This window comes from Mauremys reevesii, linkage group 9, assembly GCF_016161935.1.
Source record: "Mauremys reevesii isolate NIE-2019 linkage group 9, ASM1616193v1, whole genome shotgun sequence".
Taxonomy (NCBI): Eukaryota; Metazoa; Chordata; order Testudines; family Geoemydidae; genus Mauremys; species Mauremys reevesii.
The window spans coordinates 61,321,645-61,335,047 of NC_052631.1; the positions used below are offsets into that span (position 1 = coordinate 61,321,645).

Here is a 13,403-nt window from a genome sequence, read left to right on the forward strand (position 1 = left end):
CAGAGCCCTTTCCTCGTCATCTTTGTGACTGGCTTCAGTAAAGTTAAAGGATTTAAAGATATGCTCTGCCTGCTTCCCCACAGTGTAAATTAAAGATTAATTAATAAATAAATGTGTAGCAATTGGAAATCTTCCAAAATACTGCTTCCAGTCTGTCCATTTGTCGAAGCTGAAGTTCTCGGGGGCATTGAAGAGTGGCATGTGGATGAGATCCTGCAACCTTTTCTCCGTTTCCCCCTCTGTTTGCAATCTTTGCTGCTTTGTTCCTTCTGTTTGTTTTCTTCTGGCATTAGTTTGCTTCTGACATCATGTCATGTACTTCCTGTACAGAGCAGCAGGGCTGCTACTAGCAGGTCAGGCTTCTTTACCAGCTATTGGCTGGCCACAGAGCTTCCTTCCCAGAGAGAGACACACCAGCCCTGGTCACTGTAAGATCCTTTAATGCTCTGCCAGGTATGGCTAAGGTTAGCTCAAACAGGTAGTACACACCCAGTGACACCCAGTGGCTGAATAGTATAATACAGTTTAGCTTTCTGCTATGCAGGCAGGCACGCTGGGGATGGGCATGGCTTCTCCTCTCAGGACTTCTTGGCTTTTTGTGTTTCAGGGAGAGTGGTTGAGGCTTTCGCACGCCGAGCCTTGTGGGAGGTTGGACTCAACTACGGCCATGGGACTGGCCATGGCATCGGCAATTTTCTGTCTGTCCATGAGTGTAGGTGCTCTGCTGGTTGTCTGTCCCCAAGGGAAACAGCACAAGGGCCTGTGCCCCCTTGGCTCTCACCCCTACCCCTGGGTGTTTGGACTGGACAGGCACAGGGGAGCTGCGCCAACAGCTCTGCCTCTCCCTGTCTCCCTGCAGCCATTGCTCGGCCAGTGTCTGGGATACAGGCGCCCTACATCAGTGGTGGCTGCCCACAAAGAATTCTCAATCCTCTTCTGGCAACTGGATGCCCCACACCTGCCCAGTGACTTTGTCATGGCCCCAGGGAGCACAGCACCTGTCATCACAGGGCCTGGAGGATACCGATGGCTGGGCAGTGTGGCAGGTCAGCCTGCTGGATGCCTGGCTGGCTTGAGAGGCCCAGTGGAGGGAATCGTCTGTGGGTCCCAGGGAGTGAGGGTTGCTAAGCATGCTGGGCTCTGGATATATGCACCATAAGCACAGGTCCCAGGCCCTATGCATGTGGAAGGTGCAGCCACCTCTCCAATAGAGCCTGCTTGTGGAGGAGGGAGTGGATGTCTCCATTCTCCGGCATCCAGAAGGAGAAATAAACTTGGCATCTTCTCCCTGCAGGGCCAGTGGGATTCCAGTCCAACAATGTGCCCTTGGTCAAAGGGATGTTCACGTCCATAGGTACGCGTGTCCCTCACAACCCCCGCCCCTCCACGCCCCGGGCACTTCCAATACCCCTGTGCCCCGAGACGTGGGCTCTTGTGCCTTCTACTCTAAGGCAGCATCACCCTTCATGAAATCTCCCAGACCCCATGCATTCCCATGGCAGTCCTAGACTCTTTCCAGGGCTAGGGGGTGTGGTGTAGTGCTGTGGGACAGGGCCCTGGTGTCTAGCTTGTGGCCAGGAGGTATTTGGGAAAGTGGGGATCATGCAGCTGGAGCTCTGTGATCCCAAGGGTGTGTGGGAGACCCCAGGTACAGCATGACAGGGTTGTCAGGGCTCTGGATTCACTGGCCATCCTGTGTCTGCTCCCCAGAGCCCGGTTATTACCAGGAGGGTGAGTTTGGAATCCGCATTGAAGACGTGGCACTGGTGGTGGAAGCTCAGACCAAGGTGACTCATCTTCCTCGCCCCTGATGGGACAGGCCTTGCTGACACATCACCGGTCGGCAGCCACCTTCCCTTCCCCTCCTTCCCCGCACTTTCTCCCTCAGTTCTAGAGGGCTGGACCAGACCTGAAACCCGGATGAGGGCAAAGAGATTTGAGGGCTTAGCTGGGAGACAGCTGATGACAGTTCCCTACCAGCTGCTTAACAATGGCTTGGGGAAGGGTGTGTGAGGCCAGGGATGTTTAAGAGATCTGCTCTAGGAATTATTCTGGGGCAGTTCTCTGGCCTGTGCTATACAGGGGATCAGACTGGATGGTCACAATGGTCCCTTCTGGCCTTGGAGTCTGTGAATCTCTGAACACACAGGAGATTGAGTGTGTACTTATTCATGTTCTTGGGCAAATCATCAAAGAGCTCAGCTAGCTGGCTGCAGGATCAGCATGGCATGGTTGTGTGTGCCGGGGTCTGTGTGGGGCAGAGGGGCCCAGCTGTGTGTGCTGGGGTCTGGGTGGGGCAGAGGGGCCCAGCTGTGTGTGCTGGGGTCTGGGTGAGGCAGAGGGGCCCAGCTGTGTGTGCTGGGGTCTGGGTGAGGCAGAGGGGCCCAACTGTGTGTGCTGGGGTCTGGGTGGGGCAGAGGGGCCCAGCTGTGCGTGCTGGGGTCTGGGTGGGGCAGAGGGGCCCAGCTGTGTGTGCTGGGGTCTGGGTGGGGCAGAGGGGCCCAACTGTGTATGCTGGGGTCTGGGTGGGGCAGAGGGGCCCAGCTGTGCGTGCTGGGGTCTGTGAGGAGGGATGGGGCCCCGTGGCATGTGTGCAAGATGAAAGACCTTGTGCCCCGCTGCACCCACCAGCTGCGGGGGGGGAGGGGGCGCTAGGCAGGGCACCAGGGAGACCAGATAGGTGTCCAGCTGGATTTGCTAGTGCTAGCCAACAAGGTGATTTTAAAGCCATGTGTTAAACCAATGCCACTGAGTCAGCATGGGTCTTGTGAGCCCCACAAGGGATCCACACATGAGGCTGCACCAGTATCAGTGAACTCAGTGCCACTTTGGCAGCATCCCCGGGAGAGGCTGCAGCATGGACGTGGAGGGTGCGGCACGGGCTGGGGTGGAGCCGATCACAGCTCAGCGTACGTTGTATGCAGAGCAGGAGCCAAGAGGAGTAGCCCTCACCCCTGGATGATGTTATGGAGGCTTGGCAGCCCCAGGTGTGAGAGCAGGACAGGCCACACAGGGCTGTAGGGAGTGTGGCAAATGGAACCACGTCGGAAGGGAGAGGCAGTGAGCTGTGACAGGGCAGGCACCTCTTGCTCAACGCAAACACGTCTGTCTCAGCCATCCAGCCACAGGAAGTGGAGAAACAGCCACATAAGCTTGACCCAGACAGGCAGTGAGGTGTGGAAAGGCAAGGGTGAGTCAGCTTGGGAGTGAGCAGAGGGGAAACACCAGGGAGCAAGGAGCAGGAGCTGGAGAAAGGAACATGGTGGGATCCCAAAAGGGAACCACCATGTAGGTGGGACTGGAACCATGGCAGTGACGCTGCACTGCTGGGAAGGCAGTTCCTCAGCACAGCTCACTGGGCTGGGGGCTGGGCTGGGGCCAAGGGGAGCGAGGCACTGGAAGGAGTCAGAGCTAGGAAAGGAAGAGGCCAGGGAGCAGAGCTGTTTCCAGGCCAGGTCACAGCAGAGCCCAGACTGGGATCAGCAAAGGAGCCTGCAGTGGGAAAGGTGTGATGGCTCCTTTCACAAGCACACCCCGGGAAGGGAAGGGGACCATAGCTCAGGCAAGGGCCAAAAGTCATGACTGACAAAATAGCCACAGCACCCCAGAGCTGCTCCCAGCTGTCATTGCACTGACTCACAGGCTGCAGAGAGGGAGCTGATGTCTAGTCCCGTTCACGCAGCGCTGATAGCAGAGTCCAGTTGTATGATGGTTCCCTGGAGCTGTATGTAGGGGGATGCCCCTGCTGGGTCAGATACTGGTGATGATGCATGGGCTGGAGAGAGCTCATCAGGACTCGTGAGTCCCAGGGAGTCTGCAGAACCAGATGCCAGGGAAACCCCCTTTTCCTTGTCCCCTGAGCAGGGGCGGCTCTAGAAAGTAGGCTGCCCCAAGCAGCGCGGAGTGCTGCGCCGCCCTTCCCCGGTCCCGCGGCGGGTCCCCTCTTCCCGCGGCTCCGGTTGAGCTCCTGCCGGCATGCCTGCGGCAGGTCCACCGGAGCCCGGGACCAGCGGACCTGCCGCAGTCATGCCTGCGGGAGCTCAACCGGAGCCGCGGGAAGACGGGACCCGCCGCAGTCATGCCTGCGGCAGGTCCGCTCGTTCCGGGCTCCGGTGGACCTGCCGCAGGCATGCCGGCGGGAGCTCCACCGGAGCCAAATGCCGCCCCCCCGGGAAACGGCCGCCCCAAGCGCCTGCTTGGCGCGCTGGGGTCTAGAGCCGCCCCTGCCCCTGAGCCCATTTGCTCTGGAGTCTCTGAGCGCTGAGCAACTCCAGTACAGAGTTTCTTGGCACAGAACTGCATGTGCTCCAGGGAGTCTGGCTGTCCATGAGTGGTCAGCAAGGCTTGGCCAGTTGGCCCCTTCCCTGAGGCCAGGCCGGAGGAGGGGAAGAAGCAGTTTCCCCTGCTTTGCTTGCAGGAAAGGGCTGTCCTGCTGGGCGCTGCATACCCTGCGTCCAGCCATGCTGCCTGCTGGCCCCAGATAAGCAACACTGAGCACCCCCATTAGGGACTGGCCTCTGCACTAAACCATGCCCCATTCGTCCTGATTGGGCTGGGTGTGTATGTGGGGGGGTGCAGTTACCAACAGTAGGGAAATGCTCTGTCTTCTTGCCACTGCTAGAGGGAAGGGAGGGAAGTCCACACTGGCTCAGATGTGGGAGAGGTCTGGGTGCTAGTTGCAGGGGGAGAGGCTGTGACCCACCCAAATCAGAGCCTGTAACAGTGGCAACTAAAGGACATGGCCAAGGTCACACAGGGAATCTGTGGCAAAGCAGGGAATTGACCCCCAGGTCTCCCATGTTGGCTAATGCCAAACCCTTGGGCCAGCCTCCCTCTCCAGTGACCAGAGACAGCAAAGCCAGGTGCACCCTCTTCAGGGCAGCTGTAAACCTGTGCCTCTAGTGCCTGAGTGACACCACAGGGCCCACCAGCAGCATCACAAACCTCAGTGAGCTCTAAACACGGGTGGGACAACGTGTCACACAGGGAGCTGCTCTGGCTCAGCCCATTTACAAGGCAGCTGGCCTAGGGGCTGGGACTGGGGGTCTACAGTGACCTTGTCCCATCTGCAAAATGGGGAGATGCTTTGGTGGCGGGAGAGAGGAGGATGCAAGTAGTGAAGGGCCTGGAGACCAGTCAGTGGAGGAGGTGCTGCAATTAGAAAACCCCACATGTAGGTTTTTAGCTTCCTGCACCTTTACCTTGGCCACAGATTACAAGGGAGGTGGGAGTGTCTCTCATGCCAGTGTACTGACCATGTGGCACAGAGGTAGGCACTGCATGACCCGCGGCAGCAAGTGAGGGATGTGGTGGCAGATAGGGGAGGCTGTGGCTCTGGGACCATGACATGCCATGAGGAGGAGGAGGTCAGAGCTCAGGAGGGCTGGCAGGGTGTAAATAGCAGCCTAGCGGGGGTGGTGGGCTCAGTACCCTCATTGTCTCTCTCCTGCTGCAGCATGGGGCAGGGGAGAAGGCCCACCTGACCTTCGAGGTGGTGTCTCTGGTGCCCTATGACCGGAACCTCATTGACATCAGCTTCCTGTCTGAGGACCAGGTGAGTGGGGGCTCTCGGGGCAGGCTGGGGCTACCCATCACACCTGCCGCTCATGGCCTTCTCCTGTCTGGTTGCAGATCCAGTATCTCAACACGTACTATGAGACCATCCGCCAGCGTGTGGGGCCAGAGTTGCAGAGACGCCAGCTGGAGGAGGAGTACAAGTGGCTGAGGAGGAACACGCAGCCCTTCTCACGGGGCACACTGGTGGCCACCTCCCTGGGCACCCTAGCAATCACCTCTCTGGTGTCTACACTCCTGCCTGACAGACAGGCCTGAGGGATACTGGGCCCCCAACCGCCCAGCCGTAAGCCAGTCTCCCAGCCCCTCTTCTAGGCAGTCTGTGGTTTGTATGTTTTTCTCACTCTCAGCCTTGTTACCTCACTTCCTTTTTAGCTTGCGATTAAAAACAAGTAACCTCCGGGCAGGGGGTTGAGAGCTTCCCCTTGTGCAGTGGCTGCTGCGCCTTTGAGGTGTGGGGGCTTGTGCACAGGAGGGGGGTGCGTGTGCGTGGCTGTGGCATGTACAAACAAGCAGGGTTGGTATGTGTGTGTCAAGCCAGTGGTTGCGTTAGTGGGTCTGATGCATGCAGGGAGGGGCGCTGGTGTGTGGACTGTGCTGAGGTACCTGTGCAGGGCTTCTGCATGCAAACGCTTGTGGCACTGGTGGGCGCGTGTATATGTGTAGTGCTGGTGTGTGCAGGGCTCGGGGGGAGCATTTGTGCAGGATTTCTGCATGCACCTGGGCATCCATGTCCCGGCCTGGGGCACAACAGCAGGCCCAAGGGCAAGTGTCAATGAAGCACTGAATTCTGTGGGGGGGAAGCTGGTGTGGCCGGCCCGGATGCATGTGGAACCCAGGCTGGCTGACAGGACTGACTCCAAATTCACCCTACATAGCAGCATTGTGTCATCACTTCCTAGGCCTGCCTTTAGTTTAAGGCCCACTAGTGTCCCCCTGCTGGACTGCCAGCCCCACCCCAGTTCCCACTTTTCCAGGCACGGCCTGCCTTCTCCTGCCTCCCTGCTAATTCCCCAGTGTTCATCCCTTCCCTAGCCTTCTCCCATGCCTGCCACGGTTGGGGTAGCCCAGTCTCTGGTACAGGCCCAGATTTGAACCCCTCAGGCGACGTAGAGACCTGGGGCCTGATTCTCCTTCACTCTGTCCCTGTATTTCAGATAGGGTGTTATGGTAGCTTTGTCACGGAGTCCCCGGGCAATGCTCTGGAACTGCTCCCCACAAAGCCAGTCAGGACTTTGGGGAGCCTCCTCTCCCTTGGAGCAGACTGTCTTCAGGGCAAGAAGCTCACATGGCTTCACCTCCTGGGTCTGACTTTGGAGCATTCAGCATATGCCCCTCCGTGCGCTTCCCACAGGGAGTCCACCCAGGTGGGGTTCTGGGGAAGCCAGAGGGTCCTGCACCCCCACTTTGCAGTCAGACGTGACTCTCAGCCAGCCAGTAAAACAGAGGTTTATTAGATGACAGGAACACGGTCTAAAACAGAGCTTGTAGGTACAGAGAACGAGATTCCCTCAGCCAGGTCCATTCTGGGGCCCAGTGAGCCAGACAACCCTCACTTCCCATCCCCAGCCAGCTCCAAACTGAAACCCCCTCCAGCCCCTCCTTTCTGGCCTTTGTCTCTTTCCCAGGCCAGAAGGTCACCTGATCTCTTTGTTCACCTTTAGCTGTCCTCTTGCAAGGGGGGAAGGGCCCTTGCCATTTATTGCTAGGAGACAGATTGTCAGCCACACTGGAGACTTTTAATGCATAGGGGAAACTGAGGCACACACACAGTACTCAGAAGAAACATTAAGAACAGTCCCACTTTGTCACAAGCTTTAAGCCAGCTTTGCACTTCAGGGCCTCATACTCCATGGCCTCACATCTTGTGCACAGTGGGCGTGAATGCTCCCATCCTGATGATAGTGATTGACACCCACTTTGCACTACTGCAAATTACCAAGGTAATGGAAAATCAGGTCCCATGTATTCTGGGGAAGTGCAGGGTCCTTCCTGGCCCTGATGTAAATTAGAGAAGCCTCAGGGCTGCTCTCACACACAGTTCTCCCTGGCCATGCCCCGATCTACCCTCTGAAACAGGCCTGGGATCATGGCGGCAGAGATCCCATAGGCCAGTGCCATTCCAGTGGGCACTCCCCAGTGCATGGGGAATCCCAGAAGCCTCTTTCTGTTTCCACCCAGTTTAATGTCCCTTATGTTGCTAAAGTGGCAGCTGGGGATGTGGGGGCAGAGTGCCCCTGAAAACCAGGCCCCTGACATGGACTTTGGCTATAGCACTGTTGTAGCCCTTTTAAAGCAGGCCAGGGATCCCAGCTCCCTGTAAATAATGCTGGGAGCCTAAAGGCACACAAGGAAGCAGGGAGACCCACCTGCCCCACAGCTTGCTGCCCTGACCTGGGCTCTCCTGCCTGGGTGGCTGTTTCCTTGACTCCCCACTAATTATTTCACACACACTAGAGATGGGCGGGGGCAGTTCATTGAAAGATGGAGCAACACCCCCCCCCCCATGTAATCTTTTCTTAAAAACTCATGATTTGGGGGGCCAATCTCATGATTTTTGATCTCTTGAGAGTGGCAAAGCTGATGGGTTGCAGTGGGAGGGACAGGGGAGAGCATGGCATGTGTGAGGGGGAGCAGTGTAGAGGGGGTGGGCTTGCGGATGCCAGCAGAGAGGGAAGGACAGCAGAGATGGGAAGAAGGGGACTAATAGAGCAAGGGGGAAGTTACCTCCCTGAAGATGTTGGGCCAGTTTCTATACTGCCCCTCTCAGAGCCAGGCATCTTTGTGCCTCCCAGATGCCATGCTGCTCAAGGGACTGGCGTGGCACCTGGCATAGGTCAAATCAGCCCCAGAGAAGCAGGTGGCAGGGTCATGTGGATAGGACACTGGACTGGGAGTCAGGAGACCTGGGTTCCTTCCTGGCTCTGCTGCTGAGCCTTGGGCAAGTCACTTCTCCTCCTTGGTTTCCCTTATAATAATTGGAGATATACCAATCTCCTAGAACTGGAAGGGACCGTGCAAGGTCATTGAGTCCAGCCCCCTGCCTTCACTAGCAGGACCAAGTACTGATTTTTGCCTCAGATCCCTAAGTGGCCCCCTTGAGGATTGAACTCACAACTTTGGGTTTAGCAGGCCAATGCTCAAACCACTGAGCTATCCCTCCCCCTTGCAAAACTTGCAGTATAAAGAAACCTGAGGGTGCAGGGAGCCATGTGAGTGAGTGCAATCTGAATGCCCCTTGGCAAGGCCTCATGGCAAGGTGAGTTTTCCTGTATTTATCCATTCCTTCTCTTCTAGTTCCTTTACAGTCTACCTCATTGTTAACATACAATGCCACACCACCTTTACGGCTGTCTGTACCGAGCAACACACACCCTTCAATACCTGTGCTCCAGTCATCACTACTAGTTCACCATGTTTCGTTCTCCCTCTATATGACATACCAGGGCACAATCCAGGCTGGGGAGCAGGGGCTGTGTCCCCCTGCCCTGCAACTGTGGATGCCTTCCAATGCTTTGCTGAAGTAGCTCCTGCCAGGGCCGCTCCAGCCAGCTACAGTCTGGCTCTCACCAGCCTTGGTTACACTGCAGGGTGACCCCTGCACATCCCCAGCCCTGCATCTCCCCCCAGAGATGTATGTCCTGTATCGCCCAGCCCTCAGCTTGAGGGTGCAGAAGGAATGATATGCCAGCTTATTATCTTAAATAGAGTTACCCAGACACTTCAGCTGGAGCACACTGGATTAGATAAAGCAATAAAAACAGGACTATCAACTACCAAGAGCTAGACTTTGAGTGAGTACAAGCAATGAGGCATAAAAGTTAGAAATGGTTACAAGAAAAATAAAGATAAATTGCTTACTGGGGCCTAAATTAAGCTATATTAGAGTCAAGCAAAATTTCTCACCACATGCTTCCAGCCCAGTTACTGACCAAACTCTTCAGGTCAGGAGCCCACCCCCGCCACTCAGAGTCCAACTGCTGTTTTCCTAGGTATGATGCCAGAGAGACAGGGACACACACAGGGCGGGGGAGGTTGCCTTGGGCTGTTTGCCCCTTCTTTTTATAGTTTCAGTCCCCCCTCTTGAAAACCATTTTCATCTGGGCACTAGGAGACAAAGTCCGTGTGGAACGATGTTCCCTGCTGTTTCTTCTTCACCTGTTTGAGCTTCCTTTGTCTTCCCTTCCTGCTTTCTGACTCTGTTTACTGCTTGCATGCAAATTAAGGCAAACACACTCCTTTGTTCAAAACAAACAAACCTCTTCTGCTTGGCCAGGGTAGTGGGGTTTGAAACATATGTTAACACTATACAGGGGAATCTTATAACTTTACATACAGTGTTGTCACACATTTTATCAGGACAATACTGACCAGCAAATTATGAGTTGTCAAATGATTCCTTACTAGGCATACCTTGTACAAAGATTACAATAGTGCACAGGGTGTGAATAAAGGAGTATTCTGTCACACTAGAATATCTAGTTTCACTTCAATGTGATGTGGCCATAAAAAAGGCTAATGCAACTCTAGGATGCATCAGGTGAGGTATTTCCAGTAGAGACAGGGAAGTGTTAGTACCATTATACAGGGCACAGGTAAGCCCTCATCTGGAATAGTGTGTGCAGTTCTGATCTCATGTTGAAGGAAGATGAATTCAAACTGGAACGTGCAGAGAAGGGCTCCTAGAATGATCCAAGGAATGAAAAACCTACCTTATGAGAGGAGGTTCAAAGAACTTGACTTGTTTAGCCTTACAAAATGGCATGATAATCCCTCTGATGTATTTATAGAGAACAAACTCTAGAGAGGGAGAAGGGGTATTTACGTTAAGGGCCAATGCTGGATATAAACTGGCCATCAACGGGTTTAGGCTAGAAATTAGAGGAAAGGTTCTAACCTTCAGAGTAGTGAAGTTCTGCAACAGCCTTCCAAGGGGAGCAGCAGGGGCATAGGCGCCAACTCCGTGGGTGCTCTGGGGCTGGAACACCCACAGAAAAAATATAGTGGGTGCTCAGCACCCACCAGCAGCCAACCACCAATCAGCTGTTCAGCAGGCTCCACCAATCAGCTCCTCCCCCTTCCAGCACCTCTGTGACTGGGGTCCCAGTGGGGGCCAGCTGTAGTCACTCAATTAGAGTGAACTGCAAAGAATGGGGCAGACAATCCCCCAAAAGCTGGTGGATATTCCAATACCTAGATTTACCAAGCCAGCATAAAACAGCTTCTTTATTACCTTATTGGTTACTCAGAAGTCCAAACAACACAGTTCCCTTAAAGTGATCCAGCCTGAGGCCTCCATACAGGTACCCACGTCAAATATGATGAAAATGTCTTATTTCATCATATAAAAGAAAAGGTTCTACCAATCCCAAAGGATTGACTTTGCAGATGACACTAAACTGGGAGGAGTGGTTGATACGCTGGAGGGTAGGGATAGGATACAGAGGGACCTAGACAAATTAGAGGATTGGGCCAAAAGAAATATGATGAGGTTCAACAAGGACAAGTGCAGAGTCCTGCACTTAGGACGGAAGAATCCCATGCACTGTTACAGACTAGGGACCGAATGGCTGGGCAGCAGTTCTGCAGAAAAGGACCTAGGGGTTACGGTGGATGAAAAGCTGAATATGAGTCAACAGTGTGCCCTTGTTGCCAAGAAGGCTAATGGCATTTTGGGTTGTAAAAGTAGGGGCATTTCCAGCAGATCGAGGGATGTGATCATTCCCCTCTACTCAGCACTGGTGAGGCCTCATTTGGAGTACCGTGTCCAGTTTTGGGCCCCACACTACAAGAAGGATGTGGATAAATTGGAGAGAGTCCTGCGGAGGGCAACAAAAATTATTAGGGGGCTGGAGCACATGACTTATGAGGAGAGGCTGAGGGAACTGGGATTGTTTAGCCTGCAGAAAAGAAGAATGAGGGGGGATTTGATAATTGCTTTCAACTACCTGAAAGGGGGTTCCAAAGAGGATGGATCTAGACTGTTCTCAGTGGTAGAAGATGACAGAACAAGGAGTAATGGTCTCAAGTTGCAGAGGGGGAGGTTTAGGTTGGATATTAGGAAAAACTTTTTCACTAGTAGGGTGGTGAAGAACTGGAATGGGTTACCTAGGGAGGTGGTGGAATCTCCTTCCTTAGAGGTTTTTAAGGTCAGGCTTGACAAAGCCCTGGCTGGGATGATTTAGTTGGGTTTGGTCCTGCTTTGAGCAGGGGGTTGGACTAGATGACCTCCTGAGGTCCCTTCCAACCCTGAGATTCTATGATTCTATGATTAGATACAGTACCTCCCAGACAGAGCCCTCACCCCCCATGCCCCCACACCCCTGCCCTCGCCCTGAGCCCCTCCCACACCCCAAACCCCTCAGCCCCAGCCCCAGCCAGAGCCCTCATCCCCTTGCACCCTAACCATCTGCCCCAACCCTGAGCCCCCCCACATTATGAACCCCTCATCCCCAGCCCCACCCCACAGCCTTCACCCTACACCCCAGCCCTCTGCCATAGCCTTGAGCCCCCTCCCACACCCCAAACCTCTCATCCCCAGCCCCACCCCACAGCCCTCACCCCCAACACCCGTACCCTCACCCTGAGCCCCTCCTACACCCCAAACCTCTCATCCCCAGCCCCACCCCAAACCCAGCCCCACCCCTGCACCCCCTCCCCACACCCCTTTCCATCCCCAAACTCCCTCCCAGTGCCTGCACCCTGCACCCCTCCTGCACCGCAGACCTCCTCCCCCACCCAAACTCCCAGAGCCTTGGGCAGGCGGGGGGCAGAGTTTTTTTGGGGGGGCAGAGTTTGGGCAGGGGTGGGTTCTGGGCACCACCAAAATTTCTACAAACCTGCCACCCATGGTCACACCTCCAATGTGAGACTGGTGTGGAAGGGTGAAATTAGAGCTCCTGGCTACACGTTAAGTACCTTCCAACATAGATAATGAGCTGTATTTATATTGAATTCTTTGTAAGGCCAAATTATTGATGCAGGCTTTTGCCCCTGCCAAAAACTTAGTCCACACTTTGTGAAACACTTAAGTGATTCCAGGGTTTGGTCTATGTGTTAACATAGCCATTAACATTCTTCAGAGAGTACTTACTCTGGCATTCAGCCATAAAGGCCATGAGGTGTTGTACCTGAGTTTCCCTTTGTGCACAGCAGTTCAAGCTTGTAGTGGCTTTTCTGCTGTGGAAAGTTTTAGAAATATGTCTATGCATTAGCTGTGAAACCTCAACATCATTAGGCTTTTTAATACAAAGTGTGTTCTTATTAAACCAAACAGCAAAATTATAAGGGTTTCTATTATGTACCACTCTTAACTTGTTCAAGGACTTTTCCAAAAGACCATTCACATTGTACATTTTAACAGTTCTTGGTATCAGCAACAAGTTAGTTACAATAATTAGCAATAACATTGTCAGTCCTATCACATGTGTACATTTAAAATTATTTTTGTCATGCCAAGCCTTTGGTTTAGACAAATCATTCTTTAGGTCAGGTTGTTCAATATCCCTTTTGAATCTTTGTAGCTTTTTCTTGACCTCAGGGTCTTCCTTAACATAGGCTTTCAGTTTAACCTCTTCCTTGGTGTTTTGGTATTTTAGGGTTAATCTGTGGCTTTTCTTTGCAAAGTTTAATCTTTCCCTTCCTCCTTGTCCAGTAGGGTCAAATTCTGAACTCTTTTGTGTAACAGAATTCACTGGCTGGCTGTGTCCTTTTTGCTAACAGCTACAGGCAAGTCTTTCTCCCCCCTAGTCAGTCAGGTAATTTTGCATTAACACAAACACAAGCTTGTTTACTAGTTTTCAGATCCTCAAGCTTTACCAATTCCAAGG

General features: G+C 53.8%; 1 protein-coding gene across 1 annotated transcript in view; it reads left to right on the forward strand.

Moving 5' to 3' along the window:
- The window catches only part of XPNPEP2 (X-prolyl aminopeptidase 2), a 32,093-nt gene extending 26,102 nt beyond the window's left edge, over window positions 1-5,991 (forward strand). The window contains exons 17-21 of the mRNA XM_039488665.1: window positions 608-712; window positions 1,295-1,354; window positions 1,711-1,787; window positions 5,456-5,554; window positions 5,632-5,991. Coding sequence (XP_039344599.1) covers window positions 608-712; window positions 1,295-1,354; window positions 1,711-1,787; window positions 5,456-5,554; window positions 5,632-5,832 — 542 coding nt within the window. The 3' untranslated portion in view covers window positions 5,833-5,991. The remainder of the gene's footprint in view (window positions 1-607; window positions 713-1,294; window positions 1,355-1,710; window positions 1,788-5,455; window positions 5,555-5,631) is intronic.
- The last annotated feature ends 7,412 nt before the right edge of the window (window positions 5,992-13,403 follow it).